The sequence below is a fragment of the Alosa pseudoharengus genome, unplaced genomic scaffold, assembly GCF_046254945.1.
Source record: "Alosa pseudoharengus isolate Yale_2024_CS ecotype anadromous, Long Island Sound unplaced genomic scaffold, YU_APseudo_1.1 YU_APseudo_1.1_scf_5, whole genome shotgun sequence".
Taxonomy (NCBI): Eukaryota; Metazoa; Chordata; class Actinopteri; order Clupeiformes; family Clupeidae; genus Alosa; species Alosa pseudoharengus.
Window position 1 is genome coordinate 4,693,323 of NW_027468837.1, and position 17,198 is coordinate 4,710,520.

The 17,198-nt window shown below is 38.6% G+C and overlaps 1 protein-coding gene across 3 annotated transcripts in view; it reads right to left on the minus strand.

Annotated features, from left to right (window-relative positions):
* stab1 (stabilin 1) overlaps nt 1–17,198 on the minus strand; it is a 149,469-nt gene that overhangs the window by 99,538 nt on the left and 32,733 nt on the right. For all 3 annotated transcript variants that reach the window (XM_076269084.1, XM_076269083.1, XM_076269086.1), the window contains exons 5-8: nt 14,035–14,104; nt 13,782–13,877; nt 13,564–13,674; nt 13,050–13,237 (exon numbers count right to left, since the gene is read on the minus strand). In XM_076269084.1, the coding sequence (XP_076125199.1) occupies nt 13,050–13,237; nt 13,564–13,674; nt 13,782–13,877; nt 14,035–14,104 (465 nt within the window). The remainder of the gene's footprint in view (nt 1–13,049; nt 13,238–13,563; nt 13,675–13,781; nt 13,878–14,034; nt 14,105–17,198) is intronic.

The window sequence follows — 17,198 nt, forward strand, 5'->3', positions numbered from 1 at the left end:
ACACAGCCAAGAGATTCCGTTCTCAGCCTAGACTCGCCTTTGAACTTTCGCGATTGGTTGCGGTTACAAAGGAAGTGTCCATATTTGGATAGCACAACGTCATGCAGGAAAAACAGAGCTTTCCAACGGTACTACACATGTTATGTTTTGTATCACGGTCGCGGTAGAGCATGAAACGTTAGAAGACTAACTTTTGGTGAATTTAGGAGAAATATACAGGCGCGAGTAGACAAAATGTAATGAAATAAACACCTAAATGTGTAAATCGGGCTTTGTTGTTGTAGTAGTGTGAAAGAATACATGCTAAGGTAGCAAATTAGCCCAAAATCTCGAAATTGACCAGTGCATGAAAAAACGATGTTTTCACCTGCCGTGTCTCGCCTTAAGAAAATTGAAATAGACCTTTATCTCGACACAATAGAACGTCGGAAGTACCAGTGAAGCAATGTGCCGCCCTTTCCGGTAGAGTCAAACTAACGGTGATTAACTAGAAAAGCATTTCATGAAGGAAATACAGTGCATGAAAATGCACAAATATGATGTAAAACTATGCTATACAAATTACTACTTAACTATGCTAACCATGTGACTTAGCTAACTTAGCTAATCATTTTTAGTAGTTATGCTAAATATGCTAACTAACATGCTAACAATGCTAACATGCTAACTATGTTAACCATGTGACTTAGCTAACCTAGCTAATCATTTTTAGTAGTTATGCTAACTAGCATGCTAACATGTGAACTATGCTAACCATGTTACTTAGCTAATAATTTTTAGCAGATTTGCTAAAAATGCTAACAAAGCTAGCAATGCTAAAATGCTAACCATGTAAACCATGTTAACTAGCTACAGTGGGTAGGAGTCATAGTTGATGACAAGTAACAGTTACAATGGCTGAACAGTTAAAAAGTTCAGTAGTTTAAAGGGTTAAATTGTTTAACAGTGAAATATTGTAGTGAGGACTTTTATTTTGAAACAGTTTTTGGCAGAGGAAGCAGTTGAACAGGATGCGTAGTCTTAATAGGGCCAGTTTGTATGCTTAAAGCCTGAGACTGGCAGTTGATCCAGGTGGCCTGAACACCTGCCATAGGATTCTAATTGCTTAACGGCCGTATTGTGATGATTGTTGACAATGTTAAGTCAATGGGGAAATTTTGAGTAGTTTTTAATTAATAGTTTAAAAAGTATAAAAGTTACAAAGATGAAAAATACAAAGCCCACATGTCATAAGTAAGACCTACGCAACATAGTTTGAATGAAGTTTCTACGTTAAACGGTTGATAGCATAGTTAGCATAACTACTAAAAATGATAAGTTAGCTAAGTCACGTGGTTAGCATAGTTAGCATGCTAGTTAGCATTGTTAGCATAGTTATCATTTTTGACAAAACTATTAGTAATAATTAGCTAAGTTAGCTAAGTAACATGGTTAACATAGTTAGCATAACTGCTAAAAATGAATATCTAAGTTAGCTAAGTCACATGGTTAGCATTTTAACATTCTTAATATTGTAGCATAACTGCTATAAATTATTAGCTAAGTCATGATGAGGATATGAACTAACGTAGGCCAGAAGCATAGCGCATGAAACCGTGACTCATTTAACTAAGCATGTCACCAAGAACAGGGACTGTTAAACCTGACATGGATTTACGTTTTGTTTTACATGCACATCATGTTATATAATTTATCTAAACTTGATCAGTTGATGATAATGAACCTGTTGCTCTCGTTCACTAACCTTCAACCTATCCTGTGCTAACATTACGAGTCTCAGACTAACGTTAACCTGGCATGGGTTTATCATAAACTTTATTGTTAATTAGGCCCATGACCCATGATAAGTCACATAGTTAGCATTGTTAACATAGTTACAGTTTTTTCTGAATGCTTAAACACATTTTTTGTAACTATGGCTTTTTTTGCAAAACTCTACAGACAAATGGCAAAACCACTCACTGAGTTCGCAAAACTAAAAGCACAAACACTGCGTAACACACAGTTTGCAATTTTGTAACACACACCTTGCACAACTATAGCCACAATTCACTGCACAGCACTCTTTTTGCTGAACTGTAAACACAACTCATGCTTTACACTCAATTTCCAAATGATCAACACACTCCTAGCAAAACTATACACATGTATGGCTATTATTTATGCCATTTTGCCAACTGTTTGGCACACTGTGACATTTGAAAACTGTTTTAGATAATTAGTTCACTTTGCAATCAGCCTAAGCACTATAAATAAGCCACAGGTAAGCTGTCTGTGTGGAGTACAATGGAGAGAGCAGGAAGAGTGAGAATTAGAGGAGGCCGAGGAAGAGGACGTGGAGGTGAAGAAGTAAGAGGAAGAGGAGGAGGAAGAGGACGTGGAGGTGAAGAAGTAGGAGGAAGAGGAGGAGGAAGAGGACGCGGAGGTGAAGAAGCGAGAGGGAGAGGACAACAAGGACAAGGAGGTGAAGTTAGAAGGAGAGGACAAGGAGGAGCAAGAAGAGGACGAGGAGGGGGAAGAGGAAGGGTAAGAAGAGTAAGAAATAGAATTACTGATGACATCAGAGCTACAATAGTGGACCATGTCATCAACCATGGAATGACCCTGAGGGAAGCTGGCCAACGGGTTCAGCCTAACTTGAGCCGCTACACTGTAGCAAGCATCATACGGACATTTCGAAATGAGAATCGGTTAGTACAGTCACTTTTCACTAAGTTTTGTAGCACTGCCATGCTCTAATGAGAAGCAACAATACCATACATGTAAAAATACTGACATTGTTACTTTACAGAATTGCTAGACGTCCAGATGTTGGGGGCAGAGGAAGAATGTTCACTGCTGAACAAGAGACCCATATAGTCAATATGGTGATTGCAAATAATGCCATAAGGCTACGGGAAATACAGCAGCGCATAATTGAGGATAACATCAACTTCCAAAACATCAACAATGTGAGCATTTCTGCGTTATCTCGTATACTTGCCCGCAACAGAATCCGCATGAAACAAGTCTACAGGGTCCCTTTTGAAAGAAACAGTGACCGTGTAAAACAACTGCGATATGACTATGTGCAGGTAAGCTATAGTATCATTGGTACTGAATCTGGAAGTGCATACTGTAGTGCTGTGCATGGGCCTGCTATGCTGCATTTGTTTTGTCTTTTCCAGAGGGTGATGGAGCTAGAGGCAGATGCCATGGGTCATGAGCTGCTTTTTGTGGATGAGGCAGGTTTCAACCTCACTAAAACAAGGAGACGTGGCAGGAACATTATTGGACACCGTGCCATAATCAATGTCCCAGGACAACGTGGCGGTAACATCACTATGTGTGCAGCTATAAGTCAGAATGGCGTTGTTCACCATCATGCAACTCTAGGCCCATATAACACTGCACACTGTATTACATTCCTGGACACCTTACATGACATGCTCACTAATGTTCAGGGACAAGAGCAGACCAGATATGTCATCATATGGGACAATGTTAGCTTCCATAGGGCTGCTTTGGTCCGCAACTGGTTTACAGATCACCCACTCTTCACTGTAGTCTACCTCCCCCCATACTCTCCATTCCTAAACCCAATCGAAGAGTTCTTCTCTGCCTGGCGCTGGAAGGTGTATGACCGTCATCCCCATCAGCCGTCATCTAGCCTTGGACTAGAGAATATTGCATGTGATGTAGATGAAATTTTGTGGCCGGACCCAGAGAGACGACATGATGTAGACTGATTTTTTTTGTTTTTCTCTGTGAAATTACTACAGTATTTTGTGTTTTGACTTGGAAAAAAACACTTGTGTTTGTTTTGATGTGTCTAAATAAACACTGTAATACTTGATGTTTGGATCCCTGTATGTTTACAGAACTATGACAAAAGTATTACCTCAAACTGACATAGCCTACCTTGTGCACAGAGAAAGCAAAAGCCAGATGTGTTTTTTATTTATACCATTAGTGTGTAGTTGGCACATTGTGTGCTTATTATTGTGATGGCTTGTGTTTACTGTTTGATACGAAAAACACCATTTTTACGAAGGTGTGAAGAGTTAAGCAAGGTGTGTTAGCTTTTTCAAGAGAACTACAATGTTTTGCTGATTGGGTGAGAGGTTTTGCCATTTGTGTGTAGAGTTTTGCAAAAAAAGCCATAGTTACAAAAAATGTGCTTAAGCAATCAGAAAAAACTGTAACAGCATTAGCATTATTAACATTTAAAAAAAAACTGCTAGAAAACATTAGCTAAATTAACTAAGTTAAGTAACTTGGTTAGCATTATTATCTTTGTTAACATAGTTAGCATAACTGCTAGCAAACATTAGAGCCATTCCGACTGTCAGTTATCGTCAACTATCTACCTAAATAATTTAACCATTTAAACTATCCACCTATTTAACTGTTCAGTCATTCCAACTATATTAAACCTCATCTACCTAGCAACCAATATAGTTTGTTTTTACTCTGTATATTTTACATCATATTTTTGCATTTTCATGCACTGTATTTCCTTCAGCATGGTTAGCATAGTTAGCATGTTAACATTGTTAGCATTTTTTGCAAAACTGCTAAAAATTGTCAAATTTTTTGCACTGTAAAAAGCCTTGGAAGAACAGTACAGTGCATTTTCATGCACTGTAAAAAGCCTTGGAATAACTACAGTGCATTTTCATGCACTGTAATTATGGCGAGTGTTCACCTGTGGTCTACCTCACTGAAAAGTTTGCCGAAATTTGGGCAAGAAGACGTCGTGCGGCTTGTGAATGAACATTCACAAGTGAAAACGTCAAAGTTGGATAAAGGCTATAAGTTGTTTTTTGAACAATACATCTTCAATTATAAAGGTAAGTGAGTTTCATCAGCTGACGTTAATGTCAATGTTTATTAGCTAACGTTAATGCGTTAACGAAGTTGTCGATACATTCAGTATTTTAACAGTTTGTCTGTGATGTACTTTGGCTGTAGTTAAGAAGCATTACAATAACTTATTATGTTCAATAAACTGTGATAATCTTCCCCTTCACTACAGTGTCAGATTTAGTCAATGAGGAGGTGGTAGTACAAGCGAACTGCTACCGGTCTATGAGAAAGAGCGAGGAACCGCATACACTTCAGGTTACAGTGTTTAGGAAGTTAAGGCTTGAGTCCGAAATCATACACTGGTCACTATTAACGTTACATCAACAAGCTTTACTATAACGTTACTCTCTGGGCTACATCATTTGACCAGTGGTCTTCATGGGCATTGGGCACTGATGGATTTTAGTAGATTTCAAATGGTCCCATACAATGCATTTTCAAAAATATCACATAGGCTAATGAGTAGCTTAGTAGTGACTAGGATGTGGTCTCGGACCTACATAAGTTCAAGTTCATTTGTTTATCTGCTGTTGCAGATGTTTTCAGTTTTTGTGTTTAGTAAATGCTGAAATCTTCTGTCAGTGGTGTAAATGTCTGGCTTCAAGAAGTAAACATGCTGTATCTGTTATAACTATTAACATATTCATAATTAGCACAACTTTTTGGCCAGGTTAATTTAGGTCTAGGTCCAATAAAATTTGTATCAACTTTTGAGAGACAGCTATGACCATGCAGGATTATCCAGACCAAACCTGACGATTTTGCTACATACTATTCCTATTTATGTACCAGCATGCAAAATTTGAGCCTCCTACATGGTTCAGTTCTTGCCCTGTGGGCTTGTGAACTTTGACAAAAAAAAGAGCCCGAACAAAATCGGCACCCCCCTCCCCCTGTAAAACTGGCTGTATCTTGGGAAGTATTGATCTTACATAAGAGTCATTTTACAGTGCGTCTCCTGGGTAACATAGGTACACCTGGTAATTTTTTCAGAATTTTTTGAGACCTAAGTGCGTGGGCCCTGGTTGAATTGACGTGGAATGACCCCAAGGTGTATGACCCAGCAGCAAATCCCCCTTTTGGGCTAGCCCAAATGTTGACAGTGTCACAGATGTTGCACATCTTAGATTCATTGGTGGTCAGGCTAAACTGAGAAGAAATCACAAATACTTCTGGCAAGTCCAGGGTCAGCTAGCCATAACTGGCTTGTCATGGTGCGATTTCATTACATCCACAAAAACTGACCTCACAGTGGAGCGAATTTGGCTTGATGAGACACTGATCATGGAGATGAAGAATAAACTTGACCTGTTCTTTTTCAACACATACATGGAAACCTATCTGAAAATGAAATCCACATAGAGTTCAAATACTACCCCCCCCACCCACTCACCCCCTCCCTAGACATAGGCACATCAAGACACTCCGCTGTTTAAAGTATTTATTATATCTGTTTTATTTTTTATTATAAGGGACGTGTTCACCATGAACATGCTGGTGGTTTCCCCACTCCCACCCCCAAACAGGGGAACATGTTATTATATCTAAAAATACACAATATTATATCATTTCAATTTTACAATAGTATAGTAATAGTATAATAATATAGTATAGAATTATATATATATATATATATATATATATATATATATAGTAATAGTATAATAATATAGTATAGAATTATTATATAGCATAATAATAATTTACAATAGTATGATATTCACAATGTTAAAATGTACAATAATATTCTATAATAATACTATTTACAATATTGTATTCTAATATGTGTCATATAGTATACATATTCATATGGTAATATGCATTATTATGAATAATTAATATAGAGAATAATACTAGTATAATAAGATTTAATCTATTCTATTTCTATAATTGTATGTAATAACACATATAACATTTAATTGTATTTATATTTAATTGTATGTATAAATTGTATTATATTCTGTGTTTTTATAAAATGTAATGCATAAACTATAAAATAAACACAAATGTGTAAAATATATTCTCTGGGCATTCATCATTCTTAACTATAAGGCTAAGGCTTTTCACACTGGTACATCACCTTTCACATCCAGAGGGCCTCGGAAGTTGGACAGTAAGCAGCAGATTGTCCACAGCTGATTGACAGAACCTGAAACGGTCAGAGGGATGGCGGTGTCCCAGATGTGATATTCCTTTACTCGCCTGATAGCCCTCTCAACCAGGATTCTGAGCCGAGCAATGCTTTGTGTTTTCTCAGTGTCGTCTTTGCTGAAGCAGGTACCTCTTTTGAATGGTGGAATAATAAGACTCGCTCCGACATCAGACAGCATCTGATCAATGACAAAGCCTTTATCAGCCATGCATGCGTCTCCAGGTTCCAGCAGCTTGAGGATTCCAGATTGTCTGGTTATTTCTCGGTCAGATATTGATCCTGTATAAAGCTTTGAAATGAATGTGATAACACCACACGGGGCAACACCAATGAGACCTTTGAAAGTGGTGTGGTTCTTGTAGGAGGAAAATTTCCTCATCAACAACAGACTGCAGTGTAAGTGATGGTGATTCACATCTGATCTCTGTACAGTCCAGAATGACTGACATTTGCACAGTACTGTCTGAACTTGCTGGCATTGTAGCTTGTACTTGTTCTCTTGACATCCAGGTTGGTAAAGACCCCAAGACAAGGTATAAGTAGTTGGTCCAAGTGATGAGAACCCTGCTGACTGTTGTAGTGCTGATGCCAAACATGTCAGCTAACACCTTCTCTTTCAGACCGACTGCAACACAACAGCAGAACAAAAACAGCTCATCCATCAGAGCCAGTTTTCGGTTTGGACTTGGTTTTTCTAAAGTGGTGACATCACTAGCCCTTTGTGCTCTACTCCAGTACACCAATCTGGATGCCTAAGGGGCAACTGACTCCCAAAACAGCCAAAACACTCTCTCTGATGAAAAGCGAGTATAGAAGCGAAACTCGTAGTCAGTCGCACAGTATCTGTTGATGTGTAGTGTGTGCAGTGTAGGCCTACAGGATAGGTCACTCAGCTGACTCTCCAACTGTTGTCCCTTAGCCTCCAGCTCCCTTATAGTGTTAGCCGCAGCAGCAGCATCCAGTTGAACAGCGTTGTCAGAAGTGTGATCCATGGGAAGTTCCTCCATAAGGGTAGTGCTAGGTCGGCGGACTACCTCAGCAGAACTTTCGCTAACGTTAGACGCACCCTCGGCCTCAAGACGTGCACTGAGCCGGTCGAAAACAGACTGCCGAGACACCCGATCTATCCCCCAGTTATTCCAAGCAAATCTCTGTGGTGTGGCACCAGGTTTCAGGCGTTTTCTGCCGCACTTGGATACAGAGATAAGCTCACTATCAAAATGTAAGCTGCAGACGTAAGTGCTTCCATGAAGTATGTTAAACGATGGGCCCTTGTCCCTTCTTATTAACCTCACCCATGTTTTCCGGAGGGTTTCGTCTTTTGGGAAATCATGAAAACTGAGGTAAGGTTGTCGTTGTTTTGAGGTAGAGCAGCCAGGTACACTACAATAACACCGGTGTTCCAGTTTAGATGGTGAGCAGTTTAACTGGTGATATTTGCATAAAATCAGTGAATATTCAACAAGACCCTGCCTACTTCTTAATCTGCTCTGCCTCCGATAGTGCAGGTTTAGGCTACATTTTCACGAAGTGTTTGCAAGTGAGACAATATAACGGATATCGCTGAAAACATCACCAGTGTATGTCTAATACATGTCCGTTTAAGCATTATCCACAAATATGACACATACTGAATTAATGGAAAAAAAATAAAACTAGCGATCTAGCCGGGATTCGAACCACACATGGACAAGAAAGAGGATCGGATGAGCTTCTATATCGTCTATACCACTACACTACGAGCCGTTGAAATCAATGCAGGATTTGTATGTATATATTGCACTTTTAGTCAAAGTTAACACAGGTTAACATATGTGAGAAATATACGCCCATGTTAACTGGTGCTATCGCAATTTAACATGGGCATATGCAAGCCTCAAAACAACAAAGTAGGTTCATCTTTGCCTCACATACCAAAACCTAACTGATGTACAACAAACTGACATGTCCCCACTAACACTTTATTCCGTTTTGGGGGTTAATACTATAAAACAATCATGTGCAAAAGTTATCAGAACTTATTGTTATCTTAGTCTCGGTGAAGTTATGCAGTGAGCTGTGATTTGAAGTGATCATATGAAAAAAAAAAATTCTGAGTTAGACTTATATTATTTTGTTGGTCCTAATTTGACGACAGAAAATGGTCATCATGGTAGCATATTTATGGATTACAAAACTTTGATGTAGCTACCGAGAGAGTTTGATGACAGATGATGCTGTTTCAGATTCCCACATAGCCTCAATTAGAAAATAGTTTAACCTACTGCTCGTTCAGCAGTAGGTTGCGAAACATTCACGTAGCCTACATGTGTTTGCTATAATAAATATCTTGATCGATTGACAAATAAACTGACAACAAATTGACAACATAGGCGTACCCATTTATTTAATGGGAACACCATGCTATCATAGAGATGCAAAATAACCAGTGGTGCAACTGGTTAGCTGGGTGGCCTACTGCTAGCTTGCCATTTTAGTGAGCAGTTCGAGGCCCACACGTGATCATTATTTTTGCGCATTATAATCACGATGTATGATCTGACCACAAAAAAAAGTGGGGTCATGCATGCAGTTTGTTGTAACTGTTTTGGTATGTGAGGCAAAATGAATCTGCATTATTCAAGGCTTGCATTCGGTGTCATGTCACCAGTTAACATGGACAGGATATCAGTAGCTAGGTAGCTAGCTAGTAGACTAGCACTATAGATTAATGATGGTTGATGATGGCATTGAAGTGACTGCTCGTCTTTCTGTAGTGTAGTGGTAGTGCTGATGCAATGTACATTCTGCCTCTGCGAGACTCATTTTCAAAACCCAACAAAACCTTCGTTGTTTTACTTTGACACTTTGCAGTTTGCACAGCATTTTGTGTGGATAATGCTTAAGCGGACATGCATTATACATGAACCGGTGATTTCCGCGTGTTTTCGGCAAGATCTTTCTTTGTATTCTGTCTCACTGTGGGCTTGTGAAAATGTGAATCTCCCGGCACTCGAGGGGCGGAGGCAGAGCAAAGCTGTTAACAAGTAGGCAGAGTGTTGTTGAATATTCACGGATTTTATGCAAATATCACAAGTTAAACTGCTCACCATCTAAACTGGAACACCGGCAATTGGAGGCGGCCATGTTGCGTCTGATCACCTGATGTAAACAGGAAGCGACGGTACACTGCTACATTGATTCGAACGTTCGAAACCCGGAACTGTGACATAGGCTCCTTTTGTTTCATAAACGAACTACAAAAGAAGTCACGTGACTTTACCCTTCGACGTTACTCACGGTAGCATGGTTTGTTTATTAGCCTGGTTAGCATTGACACTTAACACTTACAGCCAGCTCTTCATGTGAGTAGAAGCACAACACCAGTTATCCAGACAAAAGGTTATCACCACGCAGTTTACATCACGTTCCGTTATTACAAAAATATGTTAAGCCAGTTAAGCAAATTGCCGTATTGATCAGTTAGAGATTAAGCACCCAAACATGTGACGTCACATGCAGCTGTAGTTCCTTATCACCGTGTTACGACAAAAACTCAAAACAATTCAACTGATCCTAAAAATAAGGTATGACCACTTGAAGCAATAGAGGTGTATGTACCTAGTAATTCAATAATAAATAATTTGGGCAGTCTAATGTAGTCTGTTGTCTACTATAATAACACTTTTTATGTACTGTATATATATATAAAAAAATCCTCAGCTAATCTTTACATTTACATCCGGTCCAGCCGGGCTAAGCCCAAGTTGTCCTTAAAGTCTAGAAACGCCCCTGTTAGCGTCATGATTTGTGTGCGTCTATTTGACAAGGCCACTAGCTGTCATGGATGCGTTGCTAAAGGAAGGCCCATGTGTCAAAAGTTAAAAAATAAATGGAGATGGGCGGCTGTTGGAAACGGGGGAGAACTAACAAGCCATGGTGTAAAAAAATAAAGTGCCAGGGGTTTGCTTTTGTGCGGTTTGCTGCAAGAAAATTGTTTATGGATGCAATAGGAAAACGTTTTAGCACGCCAACAATCAGAAGACCGCCATAAGGTTAACGTTCGTGCACTTCAGGACATCTTCCCTACCTGGTGCAACTAGCCACCACGACAGAGGTAGGCTACGTTTATGTATGCTGACCGTTTTTGCGCTCAGAAAGTAGGCTATGCATGTTCTTTCATAGCGCAACACGACCTGTCCCTCACCATATCGCAACCTCTTGTCAATCTGTTGCTGAAGACAAAAGCGCCCCCTCCAGATTGTCGTTATCAGATGCGCAGACCTCCTGCACGAGCACACACAGTATTGCTGCTCATTGGAAAACTGAGTTGTCTGTAAAACTCAAAATTACCATGTTTTCATTAAATGCGGATGAGGCAACAAATGGAAATATGAACAATATCTAGACTGTTCTGATTCGTTACTTTGATGAGGAAATGTGAAGTCTTGCAAACTTGATTTTATAGATTTTACTTGGTGTTGAATTGTATATTAACAAGAAAAAAAATCTCCCCTTTAAACACTTTTGGCCTGAAGTAATTAAATAAGAGTGTAAGTTAAAGCCTTGCTACAATATTGCTGCAGTAGAAAAGAACAGCAATGGCTAATCAGCAATGGTCAGAGATGGTATTGAAATATTGTTTTGTTCATCAGGAAAACTCAATCTCAATCAAGAACACTCTCAATTCGCCTTATTCACATGGCGGCCATTGGCGGCTAAAACGAGGCTACAGGGTACACAAACCATAGGATTGTTATGTTCTATGCATTCACCTGTAGGTGGCATTAATTATATAGTAACTTAAGAGTACCCTGTAGCCTCGTTTTGGTGTTTATTTGGTGCTTTACATTGCTGTTTGCATCTTTTTGTACATTAAAAACCAATAGGTCGCGACCGCAAAAGTGGTGCTATCGCTATAGGTAGATATGAACAACGTATGACTTAAGGCCTGAAAAAAGTTCAGTCAAACGATTTTTTTTCACTTTAATCCCTGAAATCAACTAGGTTCTATTCCGTGTAAATTTGTCCATGAAGCGGGACATTCAGTCATGTTACTACCGCAACAAAGCTTTGCGTTGCCACTGCACTGCTGTCATGTTCATGTTGGCATGTTCAAACACTTGTAAATAGTAATTATTTGAGGTTTAATCTTACCTTTAATATTATTTATTCTATCCGAATGGGTGCAATGTAGGTTAAATTAAATTTAATCTGAAGTGGTATTAAAAAGGTCTTAAAAAGTCTTAAATTTAGGTCTGACAATTCTGGGGGTACCCTGACTATCCAACTTGTTATTAGTGCATACTCACAGTTCAAAAGCCAGCGTCTACAGTATAATGGTATGGCATGTGTCTTTTACATCTGGCAAGGCACAATTAATGCTGAATGATGTACAGTATACAGATATTGAGCAACATACAGTATACTGTCATCCAGACAACATCTTTTCAGGGAAGACCTTACTGTATATGGGGTGTGCCACAACAAAAAAAAAGTCCTATGTCGAAAAAAATGAAATCGGAGATATAGCTATTTTAAAGGAGAGAGGGTCAAAAAAATCCTAAAATATAATTTTTCTAATAATTTGACCACAAATACATACCTTAACCTCTAATGCATCTCTCAGCGAAATATTACACTTAAAAACAACCCCGAAATATGATTTTGAAGGCAAAATAAATGCTTAGATGAAACTTTTGTCACAAAGTCTGCCGTGGTTTGGTCCTACGTAGCTTACAGACACTCATTTTAATTTCCTAATCAAAGCTACTATCTTCCTTGGTTTGACTCATTTCTAGTAGGCTATAGCTATAACCTCTTCAAGAGCTAGGCTAGTCATGGATATTTACTCCAAATGTGAGGATAAATAAGATTGTTTTTGCTGACAGAAGAGGCGAGGTGAATGCAGTAGGCAGCTAGTATGTATGTGTGTTTGTTGTGTTATGGTTGTATAAGCTACTGGATGCCTAACATTTCCCTTGGGATGAATAAAGTATCTATCTATCTAAAAGATTTGTCATAGAAATCTGTTCACATTGACCATTTATTATTGCTGATGCTTTCTCACCTGCCCTGGGCCTTTATAGTCACAGATGGTGGAGTTGGCCGGGCAGCCCCCATTATTTTGTGCACAGTGATCCACAGGGACACACACTTTGCCATCACCCTCATAACCCAGATGGCATTTACACTCAAAGCGTCCAGCATTGACTGAGCACTCTGCATTCTTATCACAGGAGCCAGGAACACATATACCTGTTGGCAAACATAAAAATCAAAAGTTGGTCCCACATTGTTTTAATTGAAGACTTAGTAATTACCTCTGCCAAGGAGGTTATTTTTTTGGTGGGATTTGTTTGTTTGTCAGCAGGACAACATCAACAAACTACCTGATTCATTTTCATGAAACTTGAAAGGGGAGAGGTATAGGGCAGATCCACAAATTATTTTCTCACTCGCTGTTTGAAGACTCATCTTTCCTCTATCTTGTTTTTATTTTGGTAATTCCTATTAACGCATCTCCTAATTAAAACAACATGAACCTAAATGATATTTAAGATGACAAAGATGAAGCCTCTTACGTGCACAGATGCGGCCAATCCTCTTAAAGCCTGGAAGACATTCACATATAGCACCTGCATTCTCTCCTTTGCAGTAATGATAGTCGGTGCAGTTTTTACATGATTCAGAGACTATAAGAGAAAAAAAAAATATATATATATAATCAGCCTCATAATCCACAATGCTCATATGCACGATAAATCATTTCAAACACATGGCTGATTCCAACACATCTTACCAGTGTCACACTTGGGTCCTGAAAAGGGTGGTTGACAATAGCACTCCCCATCACCATCTGGTCCAGAGTTACAGTCTCCATTTGCACAGCTACATTCTATTGAATCATTAAACATTTAGACTGGTTGGAGAGAGTAACTTCATATCAAGATGAATTGCATTACTAATAATGAAAGGGTGCAGTGTACAGTAGGAAACAAATTGGTCAAGAGTGAAAGATCTTTGTATTTGAATTTACTGAAAAACAACTGTACCTGAATTACAGTGTTCTCCATAAGCATTTTTGTTTGTGCATTCTTGACATGCCAAACCACTGAACCCATTCTAAAAACAAGCATGGTTAATGACAAAACATACAATCAGTTATACACTGACTATATACCATTTCACACAAAGCCAAATGATATTACACATTGTCAGTAAGGTGATATAGGTTGGTATAGGTGAACTTAAAAGTGGACCCCAGTGAACCTACATTTCCCACTTCCACAGTATCTTTCATGGAGATGAAGAGGACAATATAAAATGTATATGATTTTTTTTATATTCCCTTTTCCAGTTTCACCACAACTGCACTATTTACATTGGACATTTCCATTGGAAGTGATGGATGTGACTACAAGTTCTTCAACAAAAAAGCACAGATACCATGCTATTAGAAACTTAGGGGCAAATACTTCCATGTGCATGATTCAAAAAAAGTGTGCAACTAAAAGCACTTCATCCTGCGCGCATTCTGCCTTTGACTTAAAGGAGAGATCCAGCAATCATTGAGTACTGACGGTACGAAAAAACTAAAATAATCTGTTTTACCTAGCTTGAGTAGTTGCAGCCAGAAGCTAAAGCAGTGTACACACACATACAAACATGTGTGAGAGAGTGAATGTGCACGTATGCACATATGTATTTCAACTGAAAAATTATCAAGTAACAAAAACATAAACAATGAAATTCAACACTAAATTCAAGGTTGTGCAAAAACAATGCAAACTACAGTATGTGTGTGTGTGTGTGTGATAGTATGGCACCCCGGAGATGCCATTGCAAGATATTTTGTGTGTATCAAGAGAATGTGCACTCATTTTACTAAAATGTGTGCTCATTTTACTAAATCATGCTCTCATTGTACTCGATTGTGCACTGAATTTAGCAAATTATGTGCTTAGTTTCCTAAATAGTGTGCTCATTTTACTAAATTGTGGGCTCATTTAGCTAAATTGTACTTCCATTTAGCTAAATTGTGCTATTTTTGTAAAATGAGCTCACAGTTTTTTCTATTTACTAAAAAAGAGTGGACAATTTAGTAAAATGAGCACATTATGTACCAGAATGAGTGCACAATTCAATAAAATGAGCGCATGATTTAGTAAAACGAGCGCATATTCATTAGAACATATAATTAAAGGTCCAGTATGTAGGAAATAATGGAAAATAAACTGTAACCATTCCAAAAATGATCACCATATGTTGTCAGAGAGTGAGGAAACACGATGAATTGAAGTAATGGCTTATTTGACAACATTACTCTAACCCGTGAAACCCCGTAAAACCCATGAAAAAAAATCAGTTACGGGGCGGAATCTCTTGGAATTTTCGTTTATGTTTTGAACGATTAATTCTAGAATAGCGTATTAATAATGGGCTAGCGCGTCCTCCTATTTGGGTTGCCAAATTAGCAAAGGCCAACTGTCAACAGCTGTCAGTTGTAGTCATGAACGCCTACAAGAGGCAGGCAAATTTCCAAAATTAAAACAAGAAACAAATTAAGTGGACATCGGAGGAGCTTCCTGAGATGGTGACGTCTTCGTCAAACTAAGAATATCAAGTCTGACGCAGAGCTGGCCATATTTCTCCACAACAGGTAGCCTATGCTAAACTTCTAAAATCTGCATCGCTAACTTCAGCTAAATATGTTACGTTGGTTAGAGAGGTATTTTTTGTTTTCACTGTTTCCGTAATGTGTAGCTGGGTCATGGTTGGAGAAACGTTAAAGCAGCGGCAGGTCAACTAACGTTAGCTAAGTCTTCATTACATCTGGCAACCCAGAAGAGGCTCGCGTCTGGTAGTCTTGAGAACGTTCACCAGTGTTTTGATTTTGGCCTACAGAACGTTCGTTAACAATCCTACAAATCGCACCTTTAAAAAAATCAATTTAACAGTTTAGTTGACAAGACTGTGTGAAAACAACAGTGCAAAATTAAAAAAACAATGCAAAATGTGTGTGTGTGTGCATGTTTGTATTGAAAACTGCTTAACATTTAGAACTACTGTAGCACCATAGGTCTATTATGTGGACGCAATCCGGAAGCACAAATTTAAGTCCCGATGTCCGCAAATGAGGACATCAAAGCTAAAAGCTTCCTGATGTGTTACAATAAAAAATAAATGTGAAAAATGTATGCCATATCATACTAGAAGTGTTAATAAGCATAAATAAACAAGTTTCAACCCCATAAATTACAACGGTACTCTACCATGACAACAGTTGTCATGTGCGTGCTGATAAAACATGTAGTTTGATTTCGACGCCATCTTGTTTTTTCCCAATACTGTGTAATGTGTTTTTATTACCACTAACTGGTACAAATAACTGTCATGATATGAGGGCAACTGAAATGTATTCAGAATATTGAAGTAGAAAGTCCTGCAAGGCCTAAATGTTATGTCCTCATACAAGGACGCGGGGTCTCAGGAGCTCACGATATATATATCGCCATTCCACGTGTGGCCTTTCCCTACTCTGTTGCTTGCTTTGAGCCAGGTTTGTAACACATTGAAGCCGAAATAAACATGAGAAGCAGACATGCTTGGTTTTTACTGCAGATACGTTAATCTTACACCAGCTTTATGTTATATCTTAGGTAAAATAACGTTACCGTTAGGGCTGGGCGATAAAACGATAGCGGTATCGCAATAGACATGTAATTACATCAATAAAAATACGTTCGATAGAACATTGGATATTTAATAGCAACACACACCTCCCGCCTTACGTTGTCCATAAATAAATAGGCTAAATATATCTGGCATTGTAGCTAGTATACACGGGTTTCCCGTTTACCAACAAAACTAGATGCGCGCGTAGCCGTTAGGCAGAAGGCGCTTGGTGGCCGTCAACAACGTTATAAACTTAACCTAAATAGTCGGCTGCTGTAAGCTACAATCGGATTTTATTGTATAACCCTGTTGTCTCAATGATAATAACATCTCATTTCAGACTATATTTCAAAGTTTGCCGTTCATTTGCATTATTAATATAACATCGTATTTTGTCATTTTTGGCGAAGACATGCATTCCATTAGGGATATTGAACATATTTAACATTCTCTAACCATTGTGATTTCGAATTGGTGCAGTTTTCAGTACAAAAACTCATTTTATTCTTTTGCTCTTTTGCATTGCTCTATGCTGTTCTAT